This window comes from Elephantulus edwardii, unplaced genomic scaffold (genome assembly GCF_000299155.1).
Source record: "Elephantulus edwardii isolate Elephantulus edwardi_28Jun2011 unplaced genomic scaffold, EleEdw1.0 scaffold00005, whole genome shotgun sequence".
NCBI classification, from domain to species: domain Eukaryota; kingdom Metazoa; phylum Chordata; class Mammalia; order Macroscelidea; family Macroscelididae; genus Elephantulus; species Elephantulus edwardii.
The window spans coordinates 17953489-17971515 of record NW_006399755.1 but is presented as its reverse complement, the minus strand read 5'-3'; the positions used below and the strand labels follow the sequence as shown (position 1 = coordinate 17971515).

The 18027-nt window shown below is 36.7% G+C and overlaps 2 protein-coding genes across 3 annotated transcripts in view; both read left to right on the top strand.

Annotated features, from left to right (window-relative positions):
- OMA1 (OMA1 zinc metallopeptidase) overlaps positions 1–18027 on the top strand; it is a 105778-nt gene that overhangs the window by 9158 nt on the left and 78593 nt on the right. Inside the window, exons 3-6 of the mRNA XM_006879735.1 lie at positions 1704–1877; positions 1977–2084; positions 4663–4791; positions 17293–17367. Of these exons, the coding sequence (XP_006879797.1) occupies positions 1704–1877; positions 1977–2084; positions 4663–4791; positions 17293–17367 (486 nt within the window). The remainder of the gene's footprint in view (positions 1–1703; positions 1878–1976; positions 2085–4662; positions 4792–17292; positions 17368–18027) is intronic.
- Positions 92–418, top strand: LOC102850485 (anaphase-promoting complex subunit 16-like). Of its 2 annotated transcripts, XM_006879734.1 has the most exons (2): positions 92–232; positions 308–418. In XM_006879734.1, exons 1-2 carry the CDS (start codon positions 92–94, stop codon positions 416–418), a joined length of 252 nt encoding a protein of 83 aa, XP_006879796.1. The 2 variants fall into 2 exon arrangements, with proteins under 2 accessions (XP_006879796.1, XP_006879795.1); XM_006879733.1 differs by having other exon boundaries at positions 92–418.

Here is an 18027-nt window from a genome sequence, read left to right as displayed (position 1 = left end):
TGCATACTGTTTCCTGATCTCCTGACTACTGGAACCAAGGTTGTTGATTATAGATCCAAGTAAGTGAAGTGCAGATCCTACTAGAGAGGAAATGGCTGCATCTTCGTCATCCTCCTCAGCTGGTGGGGTCAGTGGAAGTTCTGTCACTGGGTCTGGTTTCAGTGTCTCAGATCTTGCCCCACCATGGAAAGCCCTTTTCACCTACCCCAAAGGAGCTGGAGAAATGTTGGAAGATGGCTTTGAGGGATTCCTCTGTGAATCTGTTTTCACCTATCAAGTGGCATCCACACTTAAGCAGGTGAAACATGATCAGCAAGTTGCTCGGATGGAAAAACTAGCTGGTTTGGTAGAAGAGCTAGAGGCGGATGAATGGTGGTTTAAACCCATCGAGCAGCTGCTGGGGTTCACACCTTCCTAAGGTTGCTGTTGCCTCTAGAGCACAAGTGTAGAGCCGGCAAGGGCCTCTTCATAGTTCTTTGGCCTTCCAGAAGTTCCCATCTATATTTATTGCTGAGTTGTTTATTGCATCCACATTTGGTTTATCTGTTATCTCTCTCTAAGCAACAAATGCTAAAATATGTGATCTTTCAGGGGGGAAAAAAAATACTAAATCCTTTCAGATATAAAAAAATCTTTAACACACTTATAGTAATATTAATATTTTAGTGTATATTACAAAGTAGTACACTTTTACTATTATGAACCTTTGTACATATCTCAAATTGTTTTTCTTCATACCTCAAATTTTTAGTGTAGGCTTTACCAGAGTTGATTTCTACCAGTTGTGCATAAATCAGACATTGTAACTTAGAGACTGCTTGCATATCAGATTCTTAGGGTCCAAAATCATAATGCATCTCAGGAAAGAGAGTTACAAACTTTCTGATTCATATGTGAAGGGAATGATATATTTTATGCAAATTAATTTTTTAAAAATCTTTAATTTTTTTTGTTGTAATAAAAGGAGATCTCGTCTTGAGATACAGTATCCTCCTGTGCAAATAATCAAGTAGAAAAAAAAAAACCCTAGCCTCTTTCTCCTCTGTTCCTTGCTGTTGAGTCTATTCTGACTCATAGTTGCAGTGAATTTCCAAGGCTGTAAATCACACCTGAGCGTGCCTAGCTGTTACCCTCGGACCCACTGGTGCACCACCAGAAGGGTGTCAGCAGTGTCTCTCCCTACAGGCTTGTCCAGCAGAGCTCCTTAGTACTCTCCTTAGTTCTGAAATTTCAGTGATTTCTGTACGTGCAAATAAAATATTTTCTAATTAATTAAATGTCTTTTAAAAATATAAGTATTAAGCTTTAAAAAATTACTAAGTATTGGGTATATTTCTGTTTAGAGAGCTAAGAAAATGATTTTCTGTTGTATTTTTCACACATGAAATATATGTTATCCAGACTGTTTTGTTTTCTAAAGGAAGCATTTTAAGCTAATGGAAAAGGTAGATTAAATTTTCATTTCAACCAGTTTATTTGAATAGTCTTTCTTATATGAATTTCTTTTATTTATGGCAAACCCTAATGCCTTTGTGTGAATAATTCAAATTTGAGAGATTTGAGTACTTAATATGTGTATAGACTTTTATATCATTAAAAATTAAAATGTTCAAATTTAAGTAGTCATATAGCTCTCCATGAAGCATTAGAAACAATTTTGTAAAGCTAAGATGTTGGTAAAATAATTTGTTTTACTCTTTCAGTGCGTGGAAGAATTTAAAGATCGTATGCTGACGGAGAATGATCCTAGGTATCTAACCATTAAAAAAGTGGTTTATCATCTCATTGAATGCAATAAAGATGTCCCAGGGATTTCTGAGATCAATTGGGTTCTTCATGTGGTTGATTCTCCAGACAAAAATGCTTTTGTGTGCCCAGTAAGTAAATGTGCTCAAACTCCATTTATTGTTAAATTTAATGCCCATATTCTTTAATGGGATTCTGATAGCTTACATTATTTTCTTTTTTTGGTGTAGAACGGACAAATGTTTGTTTTTACTGGACTTCTATATAGCGTAAGTGATACTCATCAACTTGCCTTCCTTCTGGGCCATGAAATAGCTCATGTTGTGCTTGGGCATGCTGTAAGTACCTAAAATACATGTTCATGTGATAAAATGACGTTTTGAAGTTAGTTAGCAAGTTGAATCTTTTAAGTAATGGAAATTTAGTTTTTAGAAATTGTCTTGTTCTTATATTTAAAATAATACGATTGGCCAGTTTTGAGAATCTTTATGGTCTTTAGTATTGAATTCTGTGTAATTAGTATTTCTTTTAAGTACTGTTTTTATCACGTCTTATGTTAAAAAGTAATTATTCTCAGCCTTTAATTATTTCTAATTAGATTTTTAGGTTTCAGTAATTATTAACATACTTGTAATCACATCAGAAAATTAATTGTAAGAAGGTGATCAAATTATTTGAGTAAATCTGTTTTCCTACATTTTTATTCATTCTCATGGCACTTCTTTGAAACTGTCTAGAATGGTGCACTGTATATAATTAGTGCAGAGCAGTAATAATGATATGTTGCCATTTTACAATTTACTGAGATTTTCAATATGTACTTTCTCATTTATAAATTTAATCTCAACATGTGAGGTTAGTATCTTTTATCCCTATTTTATATATTAGGATAATAATATTTAAAATGACTTCACATAATATGACTGATGTGACATATTGGCAGAATTGGGAGTTTAGCCCCGCTGTTCTGTTTATAAATCCAGAGTTTCTTTTACTATGTTTAATTGATTGTTGGCAGCACTTTCTTATCTTCCAAAACAGGTTGATTTATGGTCCTGTGGACACTCATCTTTTTGACTTGGTAGGGATCTAAGAAAGCAACATGTATTTGTTTACCAAAAATGGCTTTTCTCACTTAAATCATAATAGCTCTTTCTTAATATTCTTACTAGGTTGTTATTAGTTTAAAAACATGAATGGCATATAGCAGAAATTTATTTTTAAGTGAGTAGCTCAATTTCTTTATTTTTATTAAATAAAACAAATAGAAGGAAAGGAGAGGAGGGGACCCAGCCTGTAAATGCAGGCTGCCTCTGGCTGCCTCTGGCTCCTGGAACTCCCAACCCCCAAGTCCTAGAAATTTATTTTTAAAATCAAAAATGTGAAGTAAATTTTAAAGAGATTGTGAAATATTGACAAAGAAGTGGAAATAATACTAATTTTAAATGGATATGGTGGTGCTAATAATAATTCTTAAAAGTCATCTCAAATTCTACATATTCCTTGGAGTATTAATAAGATGAGGTGGCCAAAGTTGTGCTTTGTTGAAGTGCAAATAGTAATTATCTCCTTTGTTTCATGATTTCCAAGGAAATTTAGAATATATTTTCTTAAATACATAGTAGAACAAATCTTCTAAGCAGTTCAAATAATACCATCATATGCATACTAAATCTTTCAAGTAATAGAATAGTTTCATAATTACAAAATTAATTCATTGCAGTCATTTTTAGCATTTCAAAGGTGCTTCTATTCTATGCATTTGTTTTTCTGATATCTTATTCAGCACCTCATATTCAGCATATTGTCATCTCATCAGAATAAGATCAATAATTAGAGGACATAAAAAGGAAATAGTCTAAAAAAATAGAAAATAGTTATTATTTCTCTAGTAGAGGCCTTAAACAGTATCAACACTGTATTTTCTCATTTAAGAGTCTCAATTTTTATTTAGTTTGTCTTTTGTGTTATTTGTTTATACTTTCCACAAACACACATACATTGCTTGTGTATTTCTAATTTCTAAAATTACAATAGCAGTTATGTTAACTGTTATTAACAAGGATTTGCTGTTCTGTAAAATGACAGCAATGTTTTATTACTCATACTTAAATAATTTCATAATTGATATTTATGAGATGCAGTTTTTTATAATAGATACAGAATATATTTTCTGAGCAGATTATGTTGTAGAAAGACTGGAGCCTTCAGCCAACTTTCATACATTTAAGTACTAGTTGCTGTAGTACTAATATTGTATCAACATTTATCAAACAACTTTAATAATAAGTGATAACCAATTCATCTGATTAAACTTACATTTTAGAACTCAAAACGGTCTGGATTTTCTAGTGTATAGTAATCCCACTTCTAAAATACAAATTTGTGTTAATAAATCATACTCCATTTATTGGATCACAAAGATCAAAAGACTTTGATTATAAAATTCATGTCTTTTTTCTGAGTAGAAAGTGTGTGAAATCTGGAACTTGTTCCATATTTCAACTGCTTTATAAAATAAGGTTTCTTCTCCAAGCATGTATATAATAAACAGTTACCTCATTTTATTAAAGATAAGGCTTAGTGGTAAGGAGTGACACTTCCAACCCAAAGTCACACAGTTCAAATTCACCAACTACTCTGTGGGAGGAAGAGAGACAGACTTCTCCTGTGCAACTTACAGCCTCTGAAAACTTGCTAGATGGTCTGTTTTGAGTCAGTTCCAATTCAATGGAACGTAAATAATAAATTTATTAGTATCTAAAGACTACTTAGATTTGATTCTTGGGTGTTTGATTAATAAATGTTTATATTTCAGCAACTTCTATTACATTTTCTCCAGCTCAGATTTGTTGTCTATAAAATAGGGGTGGTGTTGTTATTAAACTTTGTTTTCATTGTTTTTATTATTCTCAGGCAGAAAAGACCAGCATGTTGCATTTATTGGATTTCCTAGGTGTGATTTTTCTCACAGTGATTTGGGCCATGTGTCCTCGAGATAGCCTGGCACTGTTGTGTCAGTGGATACAGTCTAAATTACAAGAGGTAAGTTAGAGAAAATGGTTTTAATCATGAGAGTGTTTTAACATTACTGTAAAGCAACAAATAGCTAGAGATGTTTTCACATTTTACCATGAAATATTGGCACTTTTAGTGTATTTTGTTTCTCACTCTGGTGGCCTACTGTTTTAAGTTGTGCTGCCAATCCAAAAAGGCAGGCAGTTCCAATCCAACAGCTTCTCTCTAAGAGAAAGGTGGGCATTCAGTTCCAATCCAACAGCTTCTCTCTAAGAGAAAGGTGGGCATTCTCCTGTGTGATTTCTAGCTTCTGGAAATTCGCTGGAGGGTCAACTATGAGACAGTTCCAATTTGTCAGCAGTAAATAACAAAAATATAGATATGAAGGAGTTCTAGTGAAGTTGTTGTTAGGGGCCATCAAGTCATGTATTAGTCGTAGTGATCCTATGAATGACCAGCCTAAACCCTGCTTTATCCTGTGCCACCTCCCAAACAACTCAACACTCATCGCTGAAGTTACTGTCTCAGTCCATCTCATTGAGGGTCTTCCTCTCCTGTGACCACCCCATCCCCATCTTTCCAAGCTTGATAAGCCTCTCCAATGAACAGCCTTGCCTCGCTACATGTCCAAAGTATGAATGATGGAACTTCACCATCTTTACCTTCAAGAAGGACTCTCGCTGCATCCTCTTCAAAACATATATGTTTATTGCCTTTGCAGTCCATGGGATATTCAGTATTCATTTTCAGCACCCCAACTCAAAGGAATCAATTCTTCTGTCATTAAGGATGACATTATCCAACTCTCCAGTGTGTAGCAGGTAATTGAGAAGACCATGGCCTGAATTAGGTGCAGCTTTGTCTGCAAACTGACATCTTTGCTTTCCAGCATTCTGGAGAGGTCATTGACAGTGAACTTGCCCAGTGCAATCAATACATCTCCTGATTTCTTGACTACTGGTACAAGAGTGTTGATTGTTGATCCAGAGAAGATCAAATCATTGGCAGCTTCAAACCTTTCTCCATCTATCGTAATGTTGTCTGTAGGTCCTGTAGTGAGGACCTTTGTTTACATGATATTGAGCTATAATCCATGTCAGAGGCCGTAGTCTTTCATCTTTGCAGCAAGTGCCTCAAGTTTGTGCTATTAACTCAAAGGCCCTTCCTCTGTGGTGGTTCAGATCCCCTAGAGGTTCTGTGAGAGAAAAATGGCCAATCTTATCCTCTGGTTGGCTGTGAGTTAATTCCTACTAAATGATAATTAATTTTTGAATTTTCATATATGTATATAAACATTTTCATTAAACCCTGTATCTCAATAGGTTAGGAGGCACTAACAACTTTTGAGTAATACTATTTAAATTTTTTTCATATCCCTGTCTTAATAGGAAGGGGACACAGTCTCTGATCCTTCTTTTCACTCTTCCATTTTACCTTCCTGCTTTTCTTTTTTCGTTTCTCATAGTGATTGTGTTGTGCTAAAAGAATCCGTCTTCCCTCCTTAAAATATTTTTTTATTTTGACAGAAAACTCTCACAACCTGTAACATTTTAGGGGCAATAGATTGAATGAAGTTGCCCTCCCAGTCTCTCTCTCAGTTAAATTAACATTAAAGGGGAAATAATGAAAGAACAGTCTTGCCAGATTTTGTTAGCTTTTTTTTTGTTTTTAAATAGTGTTTACATGTAAGGAGAATTATCTTGTATGTCTGTTGAGGTTGTGATTTTCAAAACATTGCACCATTGAAAGTAGATCTTGTAATCTTGGTAATTGCTTTGTTAAATCATGATTAATTATTTTGTATCTTTTGTGAAATATTTTTCCCTTGTCCTAGGAGGTTTGGTTATTTAGGAACAATCTGTTATTTGTTTATTTAATGATTTGTGGAGCACCCATCAGAGTGCCATCTGGGTGCTGTTTCAGTGTAATGTGCAAAATTCTTTCAGACAAATTGCTTTTGAAATTGGATAATGTAAGTCTTTTCTTCAGTATTACCATTTCACGTGGCTTCATTTATTTTGAAGTGAAGACTCTTAAAAGGGAAAAAGAAATAGTGGTTATTGAGTAGGTTATAACCAAAACTTGCTTCTTTTGAGTGTTGATGGCTGTGGATCAGCTAGTAGGTTCTGACTACAGACTTTTGTTTTAGCATTTGAGTGCATAAGCCCCATGCCATTAGTGCTCATGATTGATTTTAGGATGTTGTATTTTCTGTTTTGTTTCTACTGCTGACCTCCTGAGAAGTCAAAAGAGTGAGTGAATGTCATTTTCCCATCTACCAATAGATTGTTTTTTCTGTAGTGGAGTCAAATTTGCTTATAAGAAAGATAACTTGTAGCTCTTACTCATTCTTGAAATATTTAGTGTACCTGGTCACTTTCTTATAAATGGAATAGAAAGTATTCTGGTTTGTCAAAATCCATTAGAATAAGACAAATTCCAAAAGTCAGTTTGCGTGAAAGCACTTTTTTGCCCCTCCTTATGATTTTGGTGACAAGAAGCTGTTTTTCTCTCTAGAGTGCTTTACTGATTGTATGACAGAAGGGGATGTTAATTGTAAAGTCATTGGGGAAGAAATTGCTGACAGCCATTAGCTAGAGGAGAAAATATATTCCACATGCCAGCGGCCCTCATTTCACCATTAAGGATGATTGTTTGTGATCTTAAAGATTTGAGTACATGTAACACTCCTCATAGAGCTTTAAGGAAAGGATTTTGAAACTATAAGTAATAACTAAATCGTAAGATAAAGATACTTGACGATTTATACTAACTTTTGCTCTCTGAAATTGATCAACATGTAGTCAAGATCATTAATAATAATTGGTGAATGGAATGCAAAAGTTGGAAGAAAAGAGGAACGACTGGAAGTAAAAAATTATGGGTGTGGTGATAGAAATGAAACTGGAGACTGATTGAATTTTGCATTATCAATGATTTATTCATTGCAGATACCTTTTCTTAGTGTCCAGGTCTTTCATTTCATAAGGTCCGCTATGAGTTGTCTACGACTTGATGGCACTTAACAACAACAACAAACACATATTATGACTATACTCATAGACTTTACTTGAAAGACAGGACAGTAGTCAAATTGACTACATTGGTGGAAAAGATCTTTGGAGAAGCTCAATACCAGCAGTCAAACCAGGCCAAGTGCTGCCTGTGAAGCAGAATGTCAGTTGCTCATATGTAAGTTCAAACTGAAGTTGAAGAAAATGAAGACAAATCCACAAGAACCAAAATACAGTCTTCAGTCTGTTACCCTGAATTTGAAATCCATTTCAAGGATAAGCTTGAGCCATTGAATACTAATGAATAAAGACTGATCAATGAGTTGTGGGATAATCTATGAAGAATGCAAAAGGTTATTACTAAGATGGGGAAAAAAGAAAAGATCAAAATGGATTTCCCAAGAGACTCTTAAGAATTGCACTAGAATGTTGTTTGGCCAAAATAAAGTGAAGGATTGCTGAAGTGAGATGAACAGAACATTTCAAAGGACAGCTACAGCAAAGTGTTAGAACAATATGTGCAGAGAGCTGGAGTTAGAAAAAAAAAAAGGGAAAAACTCGCTTGACATTTCTCAAGGTGAAAGAACTAACAAACAGTTTTAGGCTTTGAGCTGTAATGCTGAAGAATGCCATGGGCAGAATTCTGAATGATCCAGAGAGTAGCAAAAGAAGATAGAATATGCTGGGTCACTGGAGCAAAAAGAATTAGCCACCATGGAGCCATTTCAGGAAGTAGCTTATGATCACAAACTAATGGTGGTGAAGGAAGAAGTCCAAACTGGAAGTATTGGGAAAAAAATAATAAGGCCCCAGAACTTAATGGAATACCAATTAGCATGTTTAAATAAACAGATGCAACCCTAGATATGCTCACCAGGTTGTGCCAAGAAATTTGGAAGATAGTTACCTAGCCAGCAGACTGGAGGAGATCTATATTTGTTCCCATTCCTAAAAAACTATGATCTAACACACTGGAAATTATCAAATAACATCACTAATCCCACATGAAAGTAAATCTTGCTCTTATTGTGTGCTGTTGAGTCACCTGAGTAAGGTGGTTATTATTATGTGATGTCGAGTCACCTGCAACTTTTAGCGACCCTAAAGCCTGCCCTGTTCTGAGCCAGTCTCACTGACTCCGGCACACCAACCCCCATTGACCTAGTTACTGTATCAGTCCATCTCATCTGGGGTTTTCCTCTTCTGCTCTGGCCCTCTACGCTTCTGAGCATGATGTCCTTCTCCAAGGATCAGTCTCTCCTTGGCCACATACCCAAAGTATGTGAGATGGAGCTTCAAGATGCTAGCCTCCAAGGTGGCCTAAGTGGCAGGAAGCTGCACTGCAGTCCCTGAGGTACGTGGTTTGAATCCACCAGATACTCTACTGGAGAAAGAGGGGCAATCTCCTCCTGTACCAGTCAGATCCAATTTGATGGTACACACACACAAAATAATAAAACTCTTTTTTTTTTAATGATCCTAGCCTCCAAGGAGAAACTTGGTTTCACCCTCTCCAAGACAGGCCTATTTGTTTTCTTTCTGGTCCATGGTATGTTCAAGACTTATCTCCAGCACCACAACTCAAAATTATCGATTTTTTTTCTGTTGTCTTTAGTCATTATCCAGCTCTCTGGTGCACAGCAAGTAATTGTGAAGGCCATGGCCTGGATCAGGTACACCTTACTTAGTCTCTAGACTGACTTCGTTACTTCTCAGTACTCTGGAAAGATCCCTGACAGCAAATATACCTAATGCAATTTGTCTATTGGTTTCCTTACTGCTGGTGCCAAGAATATTGATTGTGGAGCTGACCAAGTTATAACTGTTAACAACCTCAATCTCTTCTCCATCTATCATGGTGGTGCCAGTTGGCCCAGTGGTGAGAATCTTTGTCTTCTTGATGTTAAGTTTCAGTCAGCTAGAACAGTACAGCAGTAGAAAACTGCCAGAGATTCCTGCTGGATTTAAAAGATACTGTGATACCAAGTATATCATTACTTGATGTCAGATGGATCTTGGTTGAAAGTAGAGTGCCAGAAGGGCATCTGTTTGTGTTTTATTCACTATGCAAAGACATTTGACTCTCTGGATAATAACAAATTGTAGCTAACATTATGGAGCTCTGGTGACCTAGTGGCAAGAAGTTGCACTGCAGTTCTGAAGGCAAGTGGTTTGAATGCATCAGCTGCCCCAGAATACCTAATTGTGCCATGCAAAACCTATAACTAGACTAAGAAGCTGTTGCGTGCACAAAGCAAGAGAATACTGCATGGTTTAAAATCAAAGGTATGCATTAGGGCCGTATCCTTTCTTCATTCAGGTTCAGTCTCTATGCTGAGGGAACCATTCAAGAAGCTGGACTTCATGAGGAAAAATAGGACATCAGGATGACAGGATATTCATCAGCAACCTGCATTATGCAGATGACACAACCTTGCCTGCTGAAAGTGAAGAGACTTGAAATGCTTGCTGCAGAATATCCAAGACTACAGCCTTTGATATGGATTACATCTCAACATCAAGAAGACAGTTGTGTTCTCAATGGATCAGTACTCAACATCATGATAAATGGAGAAAAGATTGAAATTATCAACAACTTCATTTTACTTTCATCCATAATCAAACCCATTGGTACTGGAAGTCAGGAGATCAAGAGATGTCTTGAATTGAGAAAGTCTGCATTCAAGGACCTATCCAAAGTGCTGATTTGCTAAAATGTCAATTTGAAGACTAAGGTGTCCCTGGTACAGGCTGTAGTCTTCTCAGTTACTTGCCATGTATCTGAGAGTTGGATAGTGAATAAAGATGCTAGAAGGAGAATTGATAGTTTTGAGTTGTGGTCCTGTAGAATATCCCCTGAACTGCCATAGCAACAAACAAATATGTCTTGGTGACAGTGTAGGCAGGATGTTGGCTTGTTGTTGTTTTTTTTAAGGATAGTGTTACTTCATTTCAGATATTTTGGAAGTGTTAGGAGAGGCCAGTCCTTGAAAAATGACAACATGCTTAGAAGAGTACAGGACTAGTGAAGCAAGAGAAGACCCTTGATGAGGTAGATTGACACAGTGACTGTGACAGTTGGCTCAGCCGTGGTAGAGATGATAAGGTTAACACAGGATAGGGCTGGTTTCGATCTGTTGTTCATAGGGTCACTATGAGTTGTAGTCAACTTTATGGCATCTGACAACAACAACACATTATTTGTTGAATGTTTACTGGCTTCTGAACACTATAGGTTTGTTATGTGCAGAGATTAGAAATACAGACCACTCAGATGGACATGCATTTAATTTTAAACTTTTGGTTGTATTAGACCTAAATTTTACAGAACTTTGGCAAGTTTCTTCTGTAGGCTCTATTTATTCATCTGTAAAAATGAGCTAATGGTATTGACTAACTCTCAGTCTTGTAAGGATTAGTGATAATTTTAAAGAAGGCTTTCTCAACCTTATTCCTTTTGATATTTTGGACTGAATAATTCTTTAGTTTTCAGGACTTTTTTTGCATCCTAGGTTGTTTAGTAATATCCTTGGCCTCTGTTAAAAAATGGCAAAACTTAAAAAAATGAGCCAATCTAATTTAAAAACAAAACAAAGCAATGATTGCAACTTTACATGGGCAAAGAACTGGTAGAAATTTAAGCATTGTTCAGAAGAGGATGCGGAATGAAGGTTACCTTTGTTGAGGTCACTTGAATCTTGACTGAAAGCAGAGCATACCAGGAAGATATTTCCTGTGTTTCAAGTGACTGCACAGACATTCAGCTCTGTGAATTATAAGAAATTATGGATAAAATTGTGAAGATCAGGAATTCCAGAACACTTAAGTTCTCTCATGCTGAATCTGTGTGTGGACCAAGGAGTAGGATTCAGACAAAAAAGCAGTTAGTGGTTTACAATCAAGTAAAGTGTGTGTTAGAGTTGTATACTTTCATTTCATTGATTCAATCTGAATACTGAGTGAATAATTTAAAAAGCTGGCCTGTGTGAAGGAGAACTCAGCAGTTAAGGTTGGAAGAAGATCACCGACAACCAATGATTTACCGATGAGACATCTTACTTTTGGAAAAGGAAGAGAAATTGAAGCACTTACTGTGGAAGATTACAGACTATAGCTAGCAACATAAGGAAAGCATAAATGCTTCCAAGTGGACCAGTAAGCAACATCGCAAGAGAGGAAAGATTAAGATGGCAAGGATTTCAGTGTACTTAAATCCACAATTTACATCTTTCTGAAAGCAGCAGATGAGCGATCAGACAATGTATTGCATTGGGCATATCTGCTGAAAAAGTTCTCTTCTTTAAGTGTTCAAAAGCAAAGATGTCTCTGAGGACTAAGGTGACCCGAGCCAGCCTATAGTGTTTTCATTAACCACATATGCATGAGAAAACTGGCCAGTAAATAAAGATGGCCAAATAAGGAATTGATGCCTTTGGATTAGGTGCTAGTGAAAAATATTGAATGTACCATGTTCTCCTAAAAGTATGAACAAACCTGTTTTGGTTCCATCAGAATGTTTTTTAGAAGTGAGGATAAAGAGATCTCATCTCACATACTTTGAACAGTTACCAGGAGGGACCTGTGCATGGAGAAGGACATAACACTTTCTGAAGAAGAAAGTCAGTAAAAAAGTATAAGATCATCAGTGAGATGCATTAACATAGTGCTTACAACAGGGCCCTCAGACAGAGTGATGATTGTGATGATGATACAGGACCAGGCACTGTTTCATTCTTTTTTATACACTGTTGTTACTAATGTACCTTCAAGTTGGAACCCATCTCATAGGTGAACCTTTGATGGGTTTTCAGAGGTTGTAAATTGCATGGGAAGAGATTACCCATCTTTCTCCCAAAGAATGGCCGGTGGATTCAAACTGTATGTCTTTGTGTTGGTAGCATAATTCCTTAATCAGGCGGCCACCAGCTCTCGCTCTGTTACACGGGTAGTTGCTAAGTACCATCAAGTTGGAACTGACCTATAGTTGACCCTCCTGCGGGCTTTCAGAGACAGTAAATTATATGGGAAGAGATTGTCCATTTTTCTCCTGCTGAACAGCTGGTGAATTTGAACTGCGTACAGTTATCGAACAGTATCAATGATATCACATGCAAGCAAAATTCTGCTGAAAATTATCCAAAAACAACTGAAATAGCACATAAACAGAGAACTGCCTGAAGTGCAATCTGGATTTAGAAGAGGCCATGGCACTAGGGATATTATAGCTAATGTCAGATGGATCATGGCTGAAAGCAGAGAGTACCAGAGGAATGTCCATCTGTGTTTCATTGACTATGCAAAGGCATTTGACTGTATAGATTACAACAAACTGTGGCTGACTCTGAGAAGAATGGGAATCCCAGAACACTTGACTGTGCTTATGTGAAACCTATCCTTGGATCAGGAAGCAGTCAGAACAGAACAAGGAAACACTACATGGTTCAAAATTGGGGAAGGTGTGCATCAAGGATGTGTCCTATCTCTATATCTTTTCAATCTGTATGCAGAACAGATTATCAGGGAGGTTGGGCTCTATGAGGAGAAGTGTTGCATCAAGATTGGAGGTAGACTCATCAACAATCTGCATTATGCAGATAACACAACCCTGCTTGCTGAAACTGAGGAGGACCTGAAACGCTTGCTGCAGAAGGTCAAGGACTGCAATGTTCAGTATGTGTTGAAGCTCAACATCAAGAAAACAAAGATTTCCACCAGTGGGCTAATTGGCAGCATCATGATAGAGGGTGAAAAGATTGAGATTGTTAACAGTTTCAATTTGGTTGTCTCTACAATCAATACTCTTTGGTATCAGCAGCCAGGAAATTAAAAAACGAAGTGTGTTGGGAAAGTCTGCTGTCAGAGACCTCTCCAGAGTACTGAGGATCAACATTGTGAGTCTAGAGACTAAGATGTGCCTGATCCAGGCCATGGTCTTTGTAATTACTTGCTATGCATCAGAGAGCTAGAGAATGACTAGGGATGATAGGAGGAGAATTGATGCCTTTGAGCTGTGGAGCTGCAGAAGAGTATTAAACATACCGTGGACTGCTAGGAGAACACACTAGTTCACCCTGGAGAGTGTGAAGCCAGGCGGCTCCTTTGAGGCAAGGATTCTGAAGCTTTGTCTGACGTATTTTGGACATGTTGCAGGGTGAGATCAGTCCTTGGAGAGTGATGTCATGCTTGGGAGAGTAGATGGACAGCGCAAGAGAAGAAGACCCTCAATGCAATGGATTGGTTGAGTGACGGGAGTAGTCGGTTTAGGTGTGTTGGAGACAATAAGATTGGCAAGGGATAGAGCAGGGTTTAGGGCTGTTGTACATAGAGTCGATATGAGTCACAGGTGACTTAATGGCACATGACAACACCACCACCACCAACATGTATGGGTTATACATAAGATCACTGTAATGACACCTAAAAATAACAGTAATTACCCATGACATGTGATAACATCCTCTTTCCCAGTTGTGACAATTAAAAATTTCTCCTGATGTTTCTGTCTTATGAGGGCTAAAATCCTACCTGATTAAGAATTGCTAATTTAAAGTACTTAGCACGCTGTCTTGCACAAAATAGGTAATGAGTTCTTGTTGTTTCCTCATTTAATCGTCTTTGCAAACCTAGGAGATGACTTGTGAGGCTACCTGACCTTCTTAGTTTAAGAAATTAGCTCAATTAATAAGATTAACAGATAGGTGTTAGTATTTGGACTGGAACATGAGTTTTTATTAATTGTGTGTGTGTGTGTATGTGCGTGCGCGCTCGCGTATGTGTGTTTCAAGTAAAAAATATAGTGAATTAGGTTGCTTCTTGTTTAACAGTTTGATACAGATTTTTCTATGACATCAGTGACAGTTTTCATAGCATGTCAGCCTTTTCACTATTTTGATTCTTTTTCCACTGATCTAATTTCCTTGTCCCTCCATTCTATCTCATTTTCGTTTGGGGTAGCTGTTAAAAGGAGGCACATTACTCACAGTAGCATAACAACTGATTCACTTTATAAGGCAGTCTAGTAGTTGACTCCTTTTAAAAATTCATGCTACCAGTTTCAAAAGAGCATCCTGAAGTTCATTCCTCTGAGTGGTAGGATATTATCCATAGACTTACAAGGACATTCTGTTAATACAGCTATTATTCAGATTTGCTCACCAACCCCAAAAGCCAAAGATAAAGTTGAAGATTTTATCAATATTTGCAGTTGGAAATTGCTTGAACATGAAATCAAGATGCATTAATAGCAATTGGTGACTGGAAGGCAAAAGTTGGGAAAAAGCAAAAGGTCTGGAAGTTGAAAAATATGGTCTAAGTGATGGAAATGAGGCTGGAAATCAAATACTAGAATATGATACAATGAATGATTTAGTCATTGCAAATACTTTTTTAAAAAGAACACATAAGCTGCAGCTATACACATGGACTTCATCTGATAGATTACACAGGAATCAGATTGGCTCTATCTGTGGAAAGAGACAGTGGAAAAGCTCAACATTATCAGTCAAATCCAGGCCAAGTGCTGATTGTGGAGCAGACCATCAACTACTCATATGCAAAATGAAGTCGAAGAAAATGAAAACAGCTCCACAAGAGCTAAAATATGACCTTGAGTGTATCCCAACTGAATTTGCAAACCATCTTAAGAATAGATTTGATATATTGATCACTAATGACTGACATTAGTGGAATGACATTAAGAACAAAAGCAAAATAGACCGCAGAACATACTGTGAAACGTGCACAGGAACAAAAAGAACTGAAACGGGAGGAATGAAGAGGTCAGAGAACTGAACAAAAGATTTCAAGGGGCCGCTCAAGAAGACAAAGCCAGTTATTATAATGAAATGTGCAGGGAGTTGGAGTTAGAAAACCAAAAAGGAAGAACACACTCAGCGTTTCTGAAGCTGAAAGAACTGAAGAACTCAACCCTTAAGTTGTGACACTGCATCAGTCTATGGGAAAAATCTTCTTAAACATCTTTATTTTATATTGCTTTTAGACAAAGTTCATATACTTTGTGTTTCACACAATCTTTAATGATCCCAGAAGCATCAAGAGAAGATGGAAGGAATATACAGAGAATTGGTCAATACCGAATTATTTAAGGAAGCAGTGTATGGTCAAGATCCAATAATTCTGAAGGAAAAAGTCTAACCTGTACTGAAAGGGATTGAAAAAAAAAAGGCCCCAAGAATTGATAGAATGCTTTCTGAAATGCTTCAGGAAAGAGATCTAACTATGGATGTGCTGACCAGTCTCTGCCAACAAATAGGGAAAATGTCTACCAGGCCAACTGACTGGAAGTCAGTATATAATCAGTAGACTTGATGTGCCACCTAAAAACTGCTCATAGAAGTTCAGATACTATATAATAAATTCCACCAACCTAAGCCAGATATGATTAAGAAGGATAAAGGTAATATCTAATGGTCGTCAGAGTGATTACATTATTTCTGGCCATTACTTACATGGCTACCTCTGAAAAATTGCTTTCCTAATTAAAAGCTCTTCCTCAACAGTTCTGCTTATAGATCCTATCTCCTACAAAATTTTTAGTACTTACTGAAAATTAGAATTTAACCGGAAAGCAGTAACATAAAAGAAGTAATTAGGAAAATTAAAGTTATTATATCTATTTGTATTTTTTTCATCAAAGTCAGAAGAAAATTTAATTTTCCTAACTAATCAATATTTAGTAGGGGAAAAAAGGAAATGAAGATAATTTATCAAAGAAATAGTATTCAGCTCTGTAGTTCATTTTTTAGCTAAAATAAATCCTCCAGTAGTGTCAGTGACTGTTACGTATCTCTGTGTTTCAGGTTTTTTTAAAAACTACAAGCCCCCCCACCAAAAAAAAAACCCCTACAAGCTCAGAGTGCTCCTTGCCTGTATTACAAGCTTTCATCAGAAAAATTTCTTAGAGAAACCTCTATATAATAGACAAAGATTGTAATTAGAAGAACTCTCCACAAACAGCTTACAAGTCAGTGGATGATGTTTTTGTTTTGTACTTTTGAGTCAGAATTGACTCCTAGCTGGCCCTCCAGCAGGTTTTCAGAGGCTGTAATTTGCAAGGGAAGAGATTGTCCTTTCTCTCATGTAGCAGTTAGTGGATTTGAACCACCTGCCCTTGGGTTGGCAGCACAACTCCTTACCACTAGGCCACCAGAGCTCCCTTAATGAAAATATACTGACTTAAAAACATGTGATTGAAGAGAAAGAAACAAGTATAGTTTGTGTCATAACTCAGTCAACTAGTATAACATTGTATTTATGATATTGCTGAATGTATAAGCATGTATCTTTCTGTTCTTTTTGTCTTCTGAAAGTATTAATTTTTTCTGGACAAAATAAAAGCTGTACTTGATGCTATAATGTTTTCAAATGTTAATCATAGAAAATAGAAAAACTTTATCTAGATCTCCATGAAATAGAAAAAAAAATCTCATTTAGCTATCCCTTTCTTACAAAATAAATTGCCTTAATGAAACTTTTCTTTCCTGTTTTGTCTTAGTTTATGTTTAATAGACCGTACAATAGAACATTGGAGGTTGAGGCTGACAAAATTGGACTACAGTTTGCTGCAAAGGTAAAGCACTTAACATTTGAGAATACAGTGTCCTTTACATAGTAAATTGAAACTTTTTTTCCTATATTTTATTAATTTTCATAAACATTTACAGAGATTTTGGGTTTCCATTCATTCATTGTTGCACTATTCTCTCTACCCTCCTCCCAGTTTGTTCTTGTCCAAATGCCACAGTGCTTGTCAAAGCCAGTTCTGATTAATCTTCTTTGTCAGTGTGTCCTTTGCCATTCCCTATCACTCCTCCCTGAGAGAGACTTCACCCTGAGTCATAAGGAAAAGGGGATGGCGTGTTCTCTTAGCTACTTCCTGCTGAAAAGGGACACTGTGGGTTTCAGGGTGAAGATCTTCTCTCACTACTCTAAAGGGCCCCTTTGGCAGTAGGAAACACATAGACTATTATGGAGATTGATTTTGGAATTTAGATGCACTCTTATTGATTGTGCTTGGCCGTACATGTTCATATCCTTGAAGATGTATCATGGGGGTGTTGCAACCTAGAAGACACAAATTTGACTAACAAGTTATAAGTACATGAGTCCAAAAATTATGGAAAAGTAAAAGAAAAGATTCTTTCATTGTTTTACAAACCCTCCCCCAGGTCCCCTCTACCATGTAGCCCTCGCTCTAGTCTCCTGTGATGACAGAAATACCTAGTTATGA

Bases quoted from the DNA above. Each gene is read 5' to 3' on its own strand.
- LOC102850485 (XM_006879733.1), top strand. From the start codon at position 92: ATGGCTGCATCTTCGTCATCCTCCTCAGCTGGTGGGGTCAGTGGAAGT.